This window comes from Pocillopora verrucosa, chromosome 1, assembly GCF_036669915.1.
Source record: "Pocillopora verrucosa isolate sample1 chromosome 1, ASM3666991v2, whole genome shotgun sequence".
Lineage (NCBI taxonomy): Eukaryota > Metazoa > Cnidaria > Anthozoa > Scleractinia > Pocilloporidae > Pocillopora > Pocillopora verrucosa.
Window position 1 is genome coordinate 20,319,287 of NC_089312.1, and position 18,691 is coordinate 20,337,977.

Consider the following 18,691-nt stretch of genomic DNA (forward strand, 5'->3'; position numbering starts at 1 on the left):
GAATTACCCAAAGTAAGTGAATTTTCCTTGTAAAGTTTAGAATAGAAGTTTTCGAATTCCGTCAGTATTTCCGTTGGTATTGTGCTCTGACTATTTTCATCAACGAATATATTCTTAATGCAGCTCTTTTCCTTTTTGTTATTTTCTAGGTTGAAAAAAATTTTATTCCCCAGGAAGCCGTAGTCTTAGAAAATAGCCAAGTTAATCACGTTTTTTCGGTAGTACGCACAAGTAGTCAGAACAGCTGTCATAACACAGTTATATGATATGAATATTTGATTTGAATTGGGCTAGTTACTTGGGCTGAAACTTGTGAAAGAAGGCGCGGTGAGAACAGGGCAAAATTAAATAAGAGCAAATAAGATATTTTTGGAATATTGGTCTTATTTTTTCTCAGTGACGCTGCAAGTGGGTAAATTGTTGAATTTTGGAAGGTTTCTTGGCATAGAAGAGGAATCGGTATCTTTCTGTTTTCAACATTTCCTTAGCATACGCGGAAGATTGTGATCCATTGAAGGTAGTGAAATCTCCAGTGTTGTGGGATAACGTGGGGTCTTTCCTCCAATTCTTACACAACATGCCTGATCACGAAGAATATTTTTTGCCAAGAGTGAAGGATTTTTAAAAAGCATTTGGGAGCAAACTCGTGCTAGTCGTCGCGAACTCGTCGAGTAGGGGGTAAACTTGCAATGTGGGGGACTAGGAACCGGTTATCATCTTCCAGGGTAAACGGAAGGGCTCCCAGATGATCTTGCTAATAATCTGCTCATAGATCTTCTACGCGTCTGTCCTCCAATAGATCATAGGCGAGAACCAGTCTGAATGCGTGAACAGTTCATCCTCTCACAAAATTACTCTTTGCAAATACTAAGTAACCTCCTCATCTTTTACAAAGCTAAATATTTTTCAAGTTCGAAAATAAAGTTGAACTAGGTATCCACATAATACTTTCGTGAATGATTCAATGAAACTGCCGAGTACCGGTATATCTCGCAGCCTTTTCTTGGATGTCACGCAACGTGCATCAGTTGCATGACGTCGCAAAAACGGCTACAAAGGGAACAAGTGTCTGATACGCAAAAGTATAAATCTAGACATGCTGGATATGACTGTGGAACAAAAGTATGAGCAATTAAGCTATTTTATGTATGCTGCTACAAAACGAAAAGAGTAATTGTCGCAATTTGCTCCTAATTCTTTTCACCATTTGCCAAGAAAAAATATGAACAACAACGGCCAGTCCAACTTATTTTTACTTTCTGGCTACCTTCTATATTAAAATATTCATAAAAGCTAACTAAATGTTGCTGAGTCAGACTTAGCGAAAGAGTATCTCTTCAAATTAGATATTTATAATTGCTTACAAAATTATTTATGTTTTTTGGAAATTTGAAACTCACTAGTGATTATTGTTGCTTTATATAACGTTCACGTGACATTATTGAAAGTTTTTTTCAATAAAATTGCGTGGGTTTGCATTTTCCTGTTGTTTAACAACTCATTCCTAATTTACCAGCATCTTTAGTTCCACCTGCGAAAATGAGTTGTCAACCATACTCTTCAAACAACTCTATCTTCAAAAATATCCTGGTCAGTCAAGACTTTTATTTTCTTGGGAGTTTGTACGCCATCAAAGAGTTACTATGTAATACAATTGTTTACTGAACCATTCATTCAGGCAACTTTCCACTTACATCAGGCGTTAGCTTTAGGCTAAACCTAGACAAAAAGACAAGATTGATTGACACATTTTACAAGGTTTACTAATGCAAATTATGAAGACCAACACTTCTCCACGAAAAAAAACCTATTTAAGCCCATTTATTCCAACAAATATCAGGTAAGAGAGGAAACCAATGTGGAACCTTTAATTCCTATGGGTGACCAAGAGATAATTTCTCCTTACAGCATCAAGACAATTTATTCAAAAGTGTACATGCGCTCTTCCTTTTTCCTTTTTTTTTCTAATTGACACGTATCAGACTGTGACAGATACACCGAAGTCCGTTATGGGGATTAAAGAGAAAACAATGAGAAAAAAAATAATAATTAAGATGTCAGCGCGCTGCACCTCTGCGGCTGATTTTTTCTTCGACTGGTATAACGGACCTCGCCAACTATAGTCTACGCAAATACCCCCTATATGATCTTATGCGCCGATCAATTCGAAATGTCCCGGGTTCATTGCAGTGCATACTTGAGGATCATTTTGTTCACCGGGATCACATATGCATCAGTTGCACAGATGTAAATTTCTCTCCTTGCGTGTGACTCGCCCTTTGTGACCGCCCCGCGCTTACATTCGATAAAAATATTAATCTAGTATTAGATAAAAAAAAAATCTCTTCTGCTGCTATCTTCATTCGAGACTAGAGGAAGTTTAAGAAAGGTACAGGGATTCACACAAATTTAGATTGCACCCAAGCTGAATAAATGTTCTCGAACAACTACTGAGGAGATGAAAATCTTCTTTGTTTTCCTCCGTCCAGCCTCTTAGTATCTTCTTCTTGTTCTTCTTTATCCTTTACTTCCTTCAAACGCAGTACTAAATCTCTCATTTCTGACATTAACATCTTCCTTTGCTTGTCGAGTTGATCCTGAAAATCACGTCGCAGATCTCCAATTTCCTTCTGAAGGTCTTCATTTGTCACTCTACTAAACTGGTCTCTGTCGGGATGGCACATCTAAAACGTGCAAAAGTCAAACGTCTCCAATTAAAAAATAAAAAAAGACGAAATTTTAGGACAGCGATGATCAAAAATTGTCAACTATAGGCTCTAATTTTCACAATTGTGGAATACAGATATGCTGCAGAGATCATTCAGAGCATTCAGGGCACAGCCTTTTGGTAAAAAGGTTGGATAGTTTGTAAATGTTCGCAAACATTTAAATTACTCAAACTTGAACAAAATTTTAGCAGTCTTTTCAACACTGGATACGACAAAGTTCTTCCTCGCCACATGCTTCTAATTTGGTCTCATGACCAATCCCTTGATTGTAACAGGAGGAGTGTGCCGAGGCGTGATATGTTAGCATGAAACCAAACCATTTATAGATTCAATTTCTAGCCCATTACCCTCTCCCTCCCCCTCCCTGCTCCCCCCTCCCTGCTCCCCCCTCCCCCTTCCCGCTCCCCGCTCCCCGCTCCGCCCTCTTTCTTTCGAACATACCTTGGTGAGCACTGTAATGCCTTCAGATCCCAATGAAACGAAAGGAAATAGTTTATTTCTCTCTGTATACTCCACTGAAGAACGCACTACTTCTCTACCATTCAAGAAGAACAACACAGAGACTTTGCCCTCGAGGACTCCACTAAAATCAACTTCACATGCGATGAGATCACCGCGGTAAGCCATAGCTCCTACGTTATCAACAGAAAACATTAAGTACATGAGGCAACCAACCGTGTAACACTAGGATGTGAAATTGGACTTTTTTCCTTTTTGTTCGGTCTTGATCAATGACCTACCTCCTCGTTCATTCGTTTGAAGTTTAATCTCCCTCACTGTATTTATACAAGAAGTGTTGACGATATAAATGATCCTAGCAGCGTCAAGCATTTGTTGATATGAATCTCGTTTTTCTTTGGCCTTAAATGAGTTCTCTGTAGACCATTTGATCGGCAAGCAGAAGGTGAGGGTTGGAACCCCCCACGATCGAAGGATTCAGGGTTTTTTCAGGTTCACACTCTAAGCACATGGATTTTACAGCAACTACGTTCAACATTCTATCTTGGTCATACAGCTACAATACATTTCCCATTTATCTCATGCACGTCAGAATAATCATCTCGAGGAGTCTATAACGATTTTAAAGTGATCCCTACAACGTTTACAAACGAAAATTTCTGAATCTTTTTCTTTTGGAAAACAGAAACCTACTGTCGTAAGGTCGCCCTCAGAAGGACGGTAAGACTTTGATTATGTTTCCAAGCGCCAACAGATCCCTGTGGCAGATATCGTACACCTATCGTCAGAGTAACCCATACCTTCGACTTCTCTTCCCAGCTCATGGAAGCCGGTTTCAAATATTTTACCATCGTCTACGTGGTAACCGACTGTTCCACTATCCCAGCCAGGCATTTTGTGACAGTCGTACGACTCATGCACAGCACCCAGTGCCGCAATACGTCTCTCTCCAGTCTCCTGAATAAGTACCTGCAAAACAATGACGGACTCTTTTTTTTAGACTTTGTTGTTACGGTTGCCATAAGTCCCATGTTTTTAATTTTTGTTTCAGTATGCAAATGAGTTTTTTTGCTCATGAGACCGAGGGAATACTAGTTTCTTAGACCAAAGCAAAATAATAACGATAATAAAGACGATGTTAGTGATAATATAAACAACCAACATCCGAAATAATGATCATATAAACAACAAAAGCAGCCATAATAACAACTGCAATAATAATGATGATTACAAAGCAATAATAATAACGACAATAATAATATAAATATAAACGATTAATCCAAAAAGGAATTTCGGCTGAACGAAGGCACCATCACGCTATTCAAAGGTGGCCATCTAAGGCCTTATAACTTGACCCTGAAATGCACCTCAACGAAGTGGAGCAAGGAGATAAATTTAACCTTTCATACCCTAACATCATTATGAATATTCTCCAAGCAGTTCTCTATACAATTGTGCTGATAAGGAAGAATTATTTAAACAATGAAGAGCTTTTTCGGTTGGTGATCATTTACTTTATCCATGTGACCCTAATGTTCGACTCAGGGATGATAATATGAGGAAAAATTACATCATAGTCACTCTTAGGTGTTAGGTGCCCAAACGAGATCCATGTTGACACGTTACCATGAAAGCAAAGGTGAAAATAGGATACCACAAGAGGAACATAAAGATGTTTTTCAGGAACCGGTCTGGTCTTTCTATTATGGAGGCACCGTTAAGTTCATTCTTAAAAACAGTAGTATCTGTAGTGCTACAAAATAGAAAAGAATACCAGCGCCAACAAGAGGGAGGTTATTTAAGAGAAGAGGGTAAAAAGGCAATGTAATTATGTTGCATCTTCAGAGAATCTATCATGAAGCAGGAAGTATATGAATTAAATTTTTTGTTTGCAAATAATTTTCTATAAATCAAAAGCACACCTCGAATCTTGGTGTCTCTGGTGTAAAGGGAGACTTGAACTTGGCACTGTGAATGTTCTTACGATTTCCACTTTTGCATATGTTGCAGAAATTAGGTCCCATGTAAGTTAGGAGACAGCCATCGACAGCAATTCCCGGCGAATCATACCACGCCTTAAAATGACAATCAAAAAAAACTTCAGTAACACAAGGGACCCCTTCAGGCGGCTGGTATGTCACCTGAAAATGTCTGCGGCTGAGACATTGTCCAAAAATGAATATTTGGCCAAGAACCAAAGCTTCAAGGAGAAATTTGAAAACTTAAAGACAATCTCTCAACCAGGGACATTGTCACCGACATACCAGCAAGCTATAAGGGGTTTTATTCAAGCTATAACCCTCCCATTAATTTTCGTATCGCGCGTCGAGAGCAAATTTTGTTGACTTTTTTGTACTTCCCGGAGAAGCATTTGAGATCAGCTTTTCTATGTCACCACAAAACAAGTTCGGTTTTTTTTCAAGGGAACAAGGAAACTACAGCACAACGTTTCTTGAAAGATTTTCTCAATCGTACAATTAAATTTTTGTTCGAGGGAAAAGGTTAAAATACAAATTAAAAAGGTTAAAAAGGTGTATACTGATGGAGCAGGATCCATAGTATATGGTAGGGAAACTTCCTGTTTAATTAACATAAGAATGTGTGCCTGAAAAACACTCACCCTGTGGCCAGACGCAAGTTTTTCCTCCTTGTTTCCACGCGGTCGGAATACTTGCCGAACTATCTGATTGGCCAATTTTCGTCCTCCCTCATTTTCTTGCACCAAGTGATCTATCTTTTTCCCCTCTAAAACAAAGCGAGGAACCAAATATTAAATTGGCGTCTTCTGAATCTAGTCAGCAAAATCATTACGATACGCCTCGTTATAAATAAATTGTGATTTTTTTATTTCTTGTCCGTCATGGTATAAACTTCTTTAGAACTATTGCTTCGATCATAGCAAAGCAAGGTTTAGTAGAAAAACATCTCTTTGCGCCATATTCTTTTTTATGACCATATAATAGATTTCTGGGGCTATCTACCAATCTAGCACATCACTCACCTGTGAGGGGAAATTCATAACCGTATTTCCCGAAGTACATCCTTTCTAGTTTCTTCACCACTTTATTCAGAGCCACTCTCTGTCGAATCAAAGAAGGCCACATCGAAAGTGAAGTAAAATCACTGAGCAGACGTGAACGATAACTTTAAACAACAGCAGCTTGTTAAAACTCACAGAACTAATTGGCAAGGCCGCAGCTTACCCGTCCGCCCTCGCGCGAAGCAGGAGTGTCGCGCCAACATAGGTTCCAGAGTATTATCAGGGGGACAGACAAAAGGTTGAAGGGCACTGGTATCGGGTGATAGGTGCTGTACGTCCTTACAGTAATGGCTCTCTTGAAAGACCACTCCTGCAGTGAATTATCCTGATAATAGAGGAATGAGAGGGACTTAACAGCTTCTAAGGAAGTACCGGTTAATAAAAACAACAGGCGACACTCCTTCAGCGGAAGAATATTTTTGATATATCATACCCACGGGACAATATTCACCATCATTTTCGTCTAAAGCGTCAGTCGGCCAAAAGTACAATTACAGATAATCATAGAATCTTTTGAACTTTGCAGAAAATATATTTTATATCTTACGCCAAAAAAAGTTCCACCAAGTTTACAGTCGAGAACTTCTCATATTTTCTTAACTCTGGATTATGAATATGATATGATAGACTGTTTAGTACCTGAACCTGCTGATAGGTATTGGAGAGCAACGCAATCATCATGTTCACGAGGAGAACAACTGCCAGGATTAAGAACAAGCTGTACAGCACATGAACAAGGGAAACGGAAGGATTGTCGACGGAATTCAACCTATCCAGGTCAGCTAAACCCAGTAAAGACCAACCAAGGTGTGTCGCTATGTTCCACCAACTGAAGAACATAAGCAACGAGTTAGAGCAAAAACCACTCAATTTTTTAAATTGAGATCGTCATGACCGCAATAAATGTTTTTAAACGTCTGTGTCCTAGAGGCCATCATGTCACTGCTCATACATGGATCATCGATTACAAAATTTGTTCTCAAGATTCCTGGTCAGCTCCATTAAGTCAAACATCAACACATTTACGTGTTGGTATCTAAAATATTACAAGATAACCTTAAACCTGAGGGATATCACTAGTCAAAAGAAATAGCAACGCTAAAGTCTGGATTTTTCCAGAAGGAGAAACCGTAAGGTACCTCTTAAGAAGGTAAACTAATACCTGGGCCGGCCTTTCAACAGGTTTATAATTAGTTGGCGAAGTAGCGTTAATTAACTGGAAGGGAAGCCGCGAGAGGGATGGGGAGCAAAGAGGGTTTCTTCACTCGCAGCTCTGCTTCTTGTTCTAGTAAATCTGCTGCCATGAAAGGAAAGAGCGTCTTCCCTGTAAATTTTTATGATGAAGCTGGTAAAGCTCGTGGTTGAACAACAGTACTTATTTTAACACATCAGTATGGTTTTTTCCCCTTTTTTTTCCTCTCGGGAGACCTTAATTCACTTTTCCGACGCCTCAGGTATAGAATTTCACGCTTGAAAGTTTTTTAAATAATTCAAGTATAGCAAAAATTTCGTGTAACCTGGTATATTTCAGACATCAGAGTACAAAGTTAAAATTAGAGTAGAAAAAAAAAACACAACAGTTTTACTCTTACCAAATTAGCCCGGAATCACTGCATGCCCTAAAAATGATAGAAGAAAATTAATTGTTAAGGAAACCGTTACCACAGTTTACGGTTTAACCAACATGAATTGTCAAAGTTACATCACCACCATTCCTCCTCCCTCCGAATTTTATTTTACACGGTTGTGTTGCTCCAGAGAAATTGTTAACTAAAATTCCTGGACCCATAAATTTTGGTACTTCCAGAAGCACCAAAAGTCAGTGTATAGCAACTCACTGACCTCACAATTTATGACTTCGACTGACCCAGCAATTATTATAATTAATGGGTTACAGGTTATCATAATTTGATCTTAAACCTTTTGTGTAGTGGTTGCGCTACGCACTGACTTATTTATTGAGGCCTGTTTCTGAAATTTCCTGCGTGAATATTCATAAAGACTGTAAAAAATTGGTCTTTCATGCAACGTTTCATATTCTGATCTGAGTAGTTTTACTCTCCTGTTAGGCTTCCCATGGCCCACTGTTTCCTACAGTGGGTGCCTAGACAGACATGAGGTTTCCCTCCATAACGTTAAAGGAAAGTTCTTCCACCCCATCACTAAAAAGAGTAACAAATGAAGAGACCCAACAATTTAGAATCTGTCGTTCACGGTTTCGATGATTGAGAAAAATCGCAACATGTACTCACAAGTCCTCCGCGGAATCTTTTCCTAAGGTAGAGGCCTTCTCAGCAACATATATCTTGGTCATAGCCAGAGAAAATGCGAGAATAATTGCCAAAAACTGCCAAAATATCGCCATTACATCCCAGATAACAAAGAACAAAGCGATTTGTATTGCACCCACTCCCCGCACGCCCTCTATGACTTGACCAAAGGCTCTCAGTGTGAGAAACATGGCGATAAATCCATAGAAATACTCTGACACAGCCAAGAGTCTGTTGTCTGACACGTCCGTGGAGTTCCTCCATGTAATTATGCGTAGTATGAAGGTAATCAGGTAGAAAACAAGAATGATGAAGTCAAGCACATTCCAACGGTCACTAAAAAAGTAGTAGATATCAGTACTAGAAGACCATTATATATTTAATGTAATCCGTGAACAGCTAGACCTTGCACAATTATGAAGCAAGATAATCAGTTCTTGCATGTACCACTATTTGTTGTTACAATGGGTACGAGCTAACTACTGATGTACTAAAACAATTAACACCGGTTTCTATCGATGAACACAGGCAGTGAACAATGTCACCTCATGATTGATGGTGTAGCCCTCAAAAAATGACCAGTGCACCTAAGCTGAGAACAGTGGCTCATTTTGTTACCTTCTTCAAGCTGTAAACTCTTTTTCCCCATCCTTCCTAGCTGATCATACTCCCATATGAATGAGAATCTACTATTGTCACTAGAAAACGGACAAAAAAAATCCGAAATACCTGAAATAATTACTAAGCTTCTTTCGCAGGATATTGTCTTCTTCTGCCTCATTTGTCTCTTGGTGACCCTCATGTGAACGTACTTGGTAGCTGGAGCCACCCCTCTTCCTCCTCCACAGCTTTTGTGCTTTCATTCCAGCCTCCTTAACACTAATAAACTGATCCACCTCCATCACAACGCGTCCCAAGAAGAAAACTAAAATGGCCCATTCTAGTCGACTGAAGGCAACAGATGAAGGGAACAGGCAAATGGCGAAGTGAAGACCAAGGAGGGTGAGATAGCTCAGCGTGTCGCGGAAAAAGATGAAATAAGGAGTCGTAAAGTAATCCTTGTATTTCTCTGGAAGACATCATAGTAATCATAGTTGTACTCGGTAGGACAATGATTGAGACGCTAGCATAGAATGGAGACCATCAAAAGAAAACTCTGAAAGCACTGACGTTTTAGCAAGAATCATCAGAAAAAAAAAAGTTTAACGGTCTTTGGAAATCTAGCTAACAAAAATAGCCCGTCCTCACCATAGATGTTCTTTCCCTCGATACCTGTAAGAAAGTAAAACATATCAATTATAAAGCCAGTTACACCTCCGAGCAGTGGGGAGAAAAGTTAAAGCTTTTTTGAATATAGCACCGTTTAAAACCTTCCTCAATTCGAACTGTAACAACTGCATGCAATATTTTCTTATTTTTTCCCAAACCAAATGGGAGAATAATCGTTCTAAGAAGGGTTTTTTAAAATCATAACTTTAAACCTCCCCAGGTTACCTTGTATGACAGCTGTCCCCAACGTCTCGGGTGACTCGTATTCTCCAAAGTGGCGTGCTGTGCTACCTTTACTTGCCATCTTATTTAACTCTGATAATTTGGCGTTCTCCCCGATACCGACGGGAAAGATGTTAACTTGCATACCCTGTATCTCCTCTACTAAGGGCGGTGGTCTTTCGGTGTCAGCCATAACCTTGTGTAACGAATAATTAAGAAAGAGCACGACCACCTAATGTAAACATAAAATTAAAAAAAGGTGATATTTATCCCTTTGGTTCTCAAAACCAAATTTACAAGTTTTATCAAATATGAGCCCAAACTTACCAATCTTGAAACTACACCAGCCTTCTTATGAAAGAGATGCTTGAATTTTTTTCAGTGAAAAAACAAACACTTTCAACGACAATGATTGGATTCGCAGTGAATATTGCTGATGTGCTTGTAAGTATCTTAACTACTGGATCTATTGCATAAGTTATTGATGGTTTTGTTTATTTCGCCGTTTAATTAATCTGTTCACACAACTAATAACTGTAGCTGTTATGTACATGTAATGCAAAAATTTCAGCATGCTCATTGGCTGAGAAGGCATCAATTAACCCAAACTGTGCAGAGAGTTGAAACTAAATGCAAAAAGTGAAATGGATTGCAGAAAGTTGAAATTAAATCGATTGTCAAGAAAGTCGCGAAAGCACAGCAGAACAAAATGGCGGACAGGTTATTGGAAAGTAACCACGTTTTAGTTCAGAGTTTACAGGAGAATACTCACAACAAAGATACCTCAAAAAGCACAAACATCCGGCTAAAAGTCTGGAAGTTTTGGGACTTAAAAGACAAATTTCTCAAAATAGACGTACCAGAGGTCCTGAACAAAATTTCCGAGGAGTTTTACGCAATAGTTCTCAAGAAAGACTGGAAGATTACGAGCCAATAGCAATCTTGTAAAGGTTATTACTATTTACTGATACCTAAGGAAAATAGTGGGACATGTTTTTCTCTTGCTGATATCTGACAGAGAAAGAGAATGAAAGCTTGATTATTCGGCGTAACAGCGAGTTTAAAAGCTTGAAGCGAGAGGGGAAAGCCTGAGTTCTTCAGCAAGAAGGCAAATGCAAGAGGCCGGCCCATGAGCCATGACACTAACTAAAACATGATTTGTATTTATGATTTAAACATAAATCAACTGTAGCGTGTGGTCGTCAAATTAAATCAACATTGAATATGAATTGGTAGGAATAACTTACCAAGGTCTGATAACCAGCCCATGACTGCAAAATGAGCCCATGGAAACAAGTTAAGAGGCAAAACTTGAGAGCGCTCCGGAAAACGGTTGCGCGCACGTATACCTCACCTTTTTGGCCTCCTTCCCAAGTGTTTGATCCATGAAAACACTTTGGGTGGCCACAAGATCTTCAACGAGTGAACTGGCAGAGCTTGGCAGTTCTAACGCGTTAATCCTCACTCGAAGTGCAGCCTCAGTAGTGCACCTCTCTTTAAAGTTGATGTTACCGATTCTTTCGTGGTCTTTATGTAAAACAACACAGTATTTGGCAGAGTGGCAGCCATATTCACGAACAATGTAGTTTATCGTCCCTTTAACCAGATCAAATTCTTCTTCTGAGGTATCTTTGCCCAGCGTCAAAATAAAACATATTTTAGTTTCTGAAAAATGATCAAGGAAAGCGGATTAAACCACTGATCGATAAAGGAAACATCCAACAACTGATACCATGCACCACAACAACTCTCCAGTAGCTCCTTGTATCTAATCTCAAGACTTAGCAATCTCAACCATTCTTAAGACTGTTATGATCAGGTGGGAACAAATACCAGGCCTGTAAACGCTCCTTGAACGATGTAGCCTGCAAAACAGGCTTAGTTTTTTTGCAAGCACGAGGCAAGCATGGTGCGCGTTTCACGTGCCAGGGAAGAAAAATGCGTGACCCGCGCTTCGCGCATAGCCTTACTAAGGACTTTTGCATTTTTTCAATTGAGAGGACTCAGTTTGCTAGAGTTAGAAATAAACTACAGAAAAGCCATCACCTTCCGCGCCCCACCCCTCACCCCCTCCAGGCCCAAACCTTTGGAATACCTGAGAGCTTACTAAAAACGCGTTACCATCTACTGTACCATGTCAACTACTTTAACGAATGCTAACAAAACGATATTACAAACCTCTTTTCCTCCTCAAGGCCCGTTTTACCAAATGCACGACGAAGAAAATGGCAAAGAGAAAGGGAAAAAAGAAGATGTCAAACACCGTCCAGAGGTTGAGAAAAAAGTATCCCCAGCGTTTAGGTGTCCGCCATGATTCTTTTCTTACGTGAAAAAAGGAGCGGTACCATCTGGAGTTAAGCAAGTTATACACCACTGGGTGAAAGATGAACTGCGAAAAAATTCGTGGATAATTTGTTTTACACAATAAGTTGGATTTGAATTGGTTCATGCTTATTACTTATCAGAGGAGAATCTCAGAGGAGACGTCAGCATGAACAAATTTTGGCTTCATTAAATTCAAAACAATTCTAGCGACATATCAGTGACACACCCGACCACGCATCATGTGCCACCATTTTGTTCTTACCACATTTTTACGTCATCTGTGATCTACAACAGAAGAGAACTGCTAAAGCAAGGGTGTGAAAGATTTTTTAGAAGAAAAATTAAGACAATTTAAGGTAGAAAATAATTTCAGGCTGGATTGGCGATGGCGTCGAGCTGTGGGTGTGTTCAGTGTCTTTAAATCATTCAGTTTGGCCTCACATCATTTAGTAGATTCACTAGAATATAGTTTCTTTCACTGGAAATTGATTAATTGCCTCTTTGAACATAAAGTAGAGAGACACTCCAAAATGACGTCCTGTACATTTGATTGGCACCAAGTATATCGTAATATTGTGTGCATAAATCTTAAAAGTATCTTTTCCCCTTTGTAATATCACACCGGCGAGGAAGCTTTCACTGGTGGTGTTTGGTGGGAGCATTATTCACTTAATGTAAAGTCCCTCGGGAAACAGTTAGTTTTGAAGTCTCGGGAAACATCAGGACTCGAGGGAAAACAAAACAAACTAGTTTCCCGAGGGACCATATATTAAGTGCTTTGTTACATATTTAGACTTTCCTTTAAACAATCATGTGGCAAAAACATGCTGTTGTATTCGGCGCGCGAGCAACAACTGCGCAATTGTATCCCGGTCGGGATACATTTGAATTTAATCAAGGGCACGTGACCAAGAATCAACCAATCACAGTGCTCGAATATAGAATAGATCCTCGCGGTTATGAACACCACTGAACTATTAGTTGAAATAAGGACTGAAAAAAAAAAATTCAGGCCCGTACGGGATTTGAACCCATGACCTCTGCGATACTGGTGCAGCGCTCTACCTAACAAGCCACCTAAGAGCTGGTTATTATGTTGGATCCAAATAAACCTTCGAAGTGGTGAATAATGGCTGTAAACATACAAAGATCATATGTGTGCGCTGCGGTTGAAGAAACGAATATAGAATCGATCCTCGTGCTCGTTTTGTTGACTGAAGTCTAGGCATATAATAATGTTAAGTGTCTTTCTTCTTTCCTTACTTACACTGCATGTAAAGGTAAGGGCACCTATGTGATCAGATGGGCGACAGCATTCGCACTAAAATCGACTTTAGGGCTGAAGGATATCAGAAACTATTCATTAGAAACCTTTTTTATCACTTATGTAGTACCTTCTTCTGCTTTGTGTCAATTGCCTTGTCCACCACATCATCAAAACAACTTTGAAATGTATTTCTGGTATCGTCGTCGGCTTTAAGAGGATCTATCAAGGCTGCTGCGAACTCGCCTATAGATTTTTCTAGCTGTTCTATATCGTCTTTCTCCGGGTTCGCACCATGTACTAAATTTCGCAGTGCTTTGTTTACCTAAGTTTATAAAGAAATGAAGTTATCTTCTTTATCAAATGGCTTGTAAAAATCAATGATATTGTTTCTAATCTCTTGTTAGCCTCTAATTGTTGCACATGGTAGGAGAGTTTTTTAAATTTTCTGTCGTAAATTAGCACACAGAGACCTCGATGACCAGTAAGAACAAAAACAAGATATAACTGCAAGCCAGTGATCCTTTAAGGGTGATAAAGATACAAGGACACTCTCGGACAGTGAAGAAGTTACGACTGGTTATAGTTTTGGCGCTAATCAGTTGAGAGAGTGGTATGCGTATGACGAGCTAATCATATGGAGTGGTGAAACAAAACCACAGTGAATAAGGATTACATTTTTCACCTAGTCTGGCGAAACAGCCTAAAGTAAAGTATATCGGTAAAATTGGTAAATATAAAATTACAAGACCAACCTGAAGAGATTTGAGTAAGGAATTAGTTTTACACCTTGCCAGGGTTTTTGGAGTCAACGTTTGATTAATCGCATCGAAATCACCCTTACGCAGAGCATCATCCAGATCCTTCTCTGTTTCTATAAAACAATCAGACACACGCAAGAATGCCGATTCACAAGTATGGATATTTTTCAATTAAAAAACCACCGAAAAAGAAGTTTGAATTCCACCACCCTCTCAATGTGGCCCTCGTTTCTCATGTGATGAACAGTCTTCAGGGAAGGAAAAGACTTTGAATAGACGAAATGAATGCACGTTGACTTTGTAACACAATTACACTATTGTTTTAAGAGTCTGTTTATTTTCGTCTTGTGTTTATGTCTTTCTTGATGCCCTCTTCCACTTACTTTCACGTTGCAGTTGTTGAGTAGAAGCATCAATACCCCCATGCTCGTCCTCTGGTTCTACAGATAGATGATAGAAAGGAAATTTATAACAAATTTTGCTATGTGTTTTTTCAGACAAAGGTACATCATAAGTGATGTCAAAATGTGGTAGAACGAAAAAAAGGCAACACATGAGGAAAAGACGCATGAGTATGTCGCTGATGTTTATTTTTTCGTTTTTTAACCAAATTTAGACGCCATTGTTTATCTATAAGTAGGAATACGCTTAGTCGTTCACACATTTTGATTAGTTTTCTTATCATCTATCAGAGAACAGACACAGACGCTGTCCACATCGCTATTAATAAGCTTATTCTGAAAAAGAATTGCAACAGTTGTCAAACTGTGCACTATATTTGCCGAAATGGAGGCAAAACAAGTTATTTGAGATAAACTATGCGAGATCGTCGGCAACAGCCACTAACAGCCGCCGAGTTAATTGAGTTCATCACATAATTCTGTGCAGTTGTTGCTTTCAGAAAGGAGCTTTTCCTCTACGGAAATAAAAATGAGAATGAAATCATCGGTCACCGCACTCCTTGACGAAGAGATGGTAAATTACTTTTCCGGTGAGCCTTGACTCAAACAAAGAATCTAATTCAACCAGTTGGAAACGCAAAGCATAGAAAACGAGTATTGTGAAGACATGATATGATATAATTCAATTTTTTTTTTCCAGTCACAAAAAAAAAACGGTGTGCAAGGCTTTTTCTAGTCCTTAGTCCAACACATTGACAATAAGAAGTCAAAATGCGTGCATTGACCACAAAAACCAAGCCCAGTGCAGATCCGCTGAAAATGGCGTTAACTTAAGCTTTATAAGGGAGTCAATTGCATACCGAGTAAACTTCTGGAGCCTTTTTTTTTTTTCTTGTGGTGATTATCCTCCTCACCAACCCAACCCAATCGTTTAGTTAATATCTGTGGCATTCAAGACAAACCAAACTGACTGTATCCACAAAATTCTTTAACAGGTAGATCAATAATGAATCAAGGCACACTATTATGAATCCCTATAGGACTCTCTGTGATCATACATACCAAAACCAGCTGGAATTTCCTCCTCGACCTGATCCTCATCAACCGCAACCGCGGTGGGCACAGGCTCCTCGTCAATTGCTACCAGTACTTCTTTAGAAGTTATTGACAGCTCTACTTCCTCTAGTGCATTAGATCTAAAGCAAAATTTACCCCGTGGAATCAGTAATCAGGTATTCTAGTTACCAATGGCGTAAAGCTTGGTTTTCATTAGCAAAGCAAGCACAAGCGTGAGCACAAACGCACGCATAAGTTAAATTTACAAAGTGAAAACGAACGTCGACAAGCACAAGCACTAGTTCAAGAAAAGGGAAAAATTCTGATTCTTGCGCCTATGCAAGCGATTGTCTTAATGTGTGCACCGAGGCCGTTTTCACGGTGAAATAAGAGCAGTTATGCTTCATTTGCGCTTGCGCTTATGCTCGCGTCGCAAGTGAAAACCAGGCTTTACAGAACAACAACAAGGGGAATGGCGAGGTGACCGCTTGATATAGGTTCCACGGATTAGGTTTATTATAAAGATCGATAATCAACGCCACTTTATGCCATAATTGACCACTTAATACACAGAATCTCGCTCTTTAATTGTACAACTTTGATCTCACTTCTTTGATTTTGGGATTAAAAGTTACTGTTTATGGGAAAACAAATTCGGGACAACTGACCGCTTAATACGGGATGACCGCATAATACGGCGCCGCTTAATGCAGCTTCGACTGTAAATCACGAAATGACATTATAATGTTTAAGTACATTCGAGAATGTTTTGTTGTTTACTTCAAGTGCATTAATGATATAAGCTTCATGCTTCACGACGCTTTAAGAACGAGAAACAGGCAAGAGTCATGGCCAAAAATAAGTCAAATTCTCAATAAAAAATACCTCACCTAACGGCATAAGCCGAAGCTTTAAAAATGGAAAACTCGCTAAATTGAGTTCTCTTCTACATAGAAAGCGCTCAGATAACAAGCGATGCATTTTGGAAGTAACGCGCCTGTGAATAAAGGAAACGGATCAAAGACCGCAAACAGAGCCGCAGCATTCCGAGAGGAAATCAACTGAGTCGTTATTGTTTCTTGTTTCTTAACAAAGAAAAATGTGCAGACGAGTGACGGGCTAAACGGAAATCTTGCACAAACATGCTTTAAAACCGCCTTCGCCAAATCAGGACCAAAAGAAAAGACGCAATCAGAACTAAGGCCAGGATTTCTTTAGTGAATTAATTTTGAAAGAAAATAAGACCTCAGCAAAGTTTTCTTTCTTATGCTGTAACTCATTTCAACGTCAATCTCGGTGAAAATGCATTTGCATAAAGTTTTCCACAATTCATCACCTCGAGTCTACTGTTCGATAACAGAACAGAGCTGAGTCGAATCAACTCCAGATGGGAAACCCATGTAATCTGAGATGTTTCGCACAAATAACAATCTCTCCTAAGTTCAAGAAATCAGGCTAGCCGCAAATGAGAACTTACTGCGACATAATAATTCAATAAAAATGTTGACAAGCATTACTTACCTATTCTCAGGGTTGGCCATTATCTTCCTGCGCAAGACGGCTGAAAGTCCTTACGGATTATATGCTGGAATGGAGTTCTACAAAATAGCAGTTGTGGCGAAGAATCGATTGGCGTCTACTTTTCTCTCGTCAACCTGTTTACGATGAGTGACTACAAAAATTAACGCACACACGCACAAAAAATTTTCAACGGTGATTTGTCAATTTGCAACAGGCCTCACTGCGGAAGTGAATTCTTCACATGCTAGAGATAAGTAGCCTTCAATATTTTTTTTTTTTTTAAACATTGTTCACCAGACTCTAAAATATGCCTCTAGCGCACACAAGAGCACGCATATATTTGAAAAACAGGTCATATCAGCAGCGAATGCAGTTAAATTCTTATTCTTGACACGCGAGAATTCTCAGGTTCAAGATAAAAAACAAAGGTGCGAGAGATCACGACGAACCCTATGCTCTGTACAAAAGAAAATTTGTATTGAAACCGTTATTCATAGTACATCTTGACATATCTGTATAAAAGGTTCTTATCCACTGCCTGAAATACGATCCAAACTTAAAATTTTTCCGAAACTTCAAATAGAAAATCATGGGTAACAGAATCGTATGCGTTTTCAAAATCTATAGCAACCAAGATTCCAGAGCTATTTGTCGGTGGTCTACACTGCATCAAACACAGATCTTCATCCCACAAATCCATTTTCATTGTAATGAGTACTTTCGACTATTTTCACCAACAAATATTTTCTTGATGCAGTTCTTTTCCTTTTTGTTATTTTTTAGGTTAAAAAAAATTTATTCCCTAGGAAGCCGTAGCCTTAGAAAATATCCAAGTTGATCACGTTTTACTTTGGTAATGAGAAACAAATTTGGTAAAGAAAAACAAATTAATCAAACAATTAACAAAATAGATATTTCTTCGTCGGATCGGCAAGGTTTTCATGATATGAAAATTTTTTTTAATTAGGCGGCAGCTTGCGAAAGAAGGCGCGGTGAGAACAGGGCAAAATTAAACAAGAGCAAACAAGATATCTTTGGAATACCGGCTGTATTTTTTCTCAGCGACGCCACACGTGGGTAAATTGTTGAATTTTGGGAGGTTTATTTGCATAGAAGAGGAATCGGTATCTTTCCGTTTCCAACATTTCATTTGCATATGCGTAAGATTGTGATCCATTGAGGGCAGTGAAATCTCCAATGTTGTAAGATAACGAGGGGGCTTTCCTCCGGAACTTACAAAACATGCTTGATTACGAAGAATATTTTTAGCCAAGAACAAAGGACTTTTAAAAGCATTTGGGAACAAACTCGTGTTAGTCGTCGCAAACTTGTCGGGGAGGGGGTAAACTTGCGATGTGGGGGCCAAGGAACTTG

At 39.1% G+C, this 18,691-nt stretch overlaps 1 protein-coding gene across 1 annotated transcript; it reads right to left on the bottom strand.

The window, feature by feature from the left end:
• Window positions 1–1,319: 1,319 nt before the first annotated feature.
• LOC131783077 (uncharacterized) lies at window positions 1,320–17,521 on the bottom strand. The gene is made up of 20 exons (XM_066165472.1): window positions 17,318–17,521; window positions 15,803–15,936; window positions 14,723–14,779; window positions 14,334–14,452; window positions 13,709–13,903; window positions 12,168–12,378; window positions 11,344–11,654; window positions 9,993–10,221; window positions 9,747–9,770; window positions 9,228–9,567; window positions 8,481–8,834; window positions 7,821–7,847; window positions 6,868–7,057; window positions 6,392–6,553; window positions 6,190–6,268; window positions 5,809–5,933; window positions 5,111–5,263; window positions 3,989–4,157; window positions 3,171–3,361; window positions 1,320–2,684 (listed from the first exon to the last, which is right to left on the bottom strand). The coding sequence occupies exons 1-20, from the start codon at window positions 17,335–17,337 to the stop codon at window positions 2,448–2,450; spliced, it is 3,327 nt and encodes a 1,108-aa protein (XP_066021569.1). The 5' UTR covers window positions 17,338–17,521; the 3' UTR covers window positions 1,320–2,447.
• Window positions 17,522–18,691: the final 1,170 nt, after the last annotated feature.

What these genes read in the sequence shown, in the direction of transcription:
- LOC131783077 (XM_066165472.1), bottom strand. Translation starts at nt 17,337, where the DNA reads ATGGCCAACCCTGAGAATAG. An exon ending in CCTTACTCAAATCTCTTCAG is followed by an intron (nt 13,904 to 14,333) that starts GTTGGTCTTGTA and finishes TTATAAACTTAG; the next exon opens with GTAAACAAAGCACTGCGAAA. An exon ending in AACTTGCGTCTGGCCACAGG is followed by an intron (nt 5,264 to 5,808) that starts GTGAGTGTTTTT and finishes TGTCATTTTAAG; the next exon opens with GCGTGGTATGATTCGCCGGG.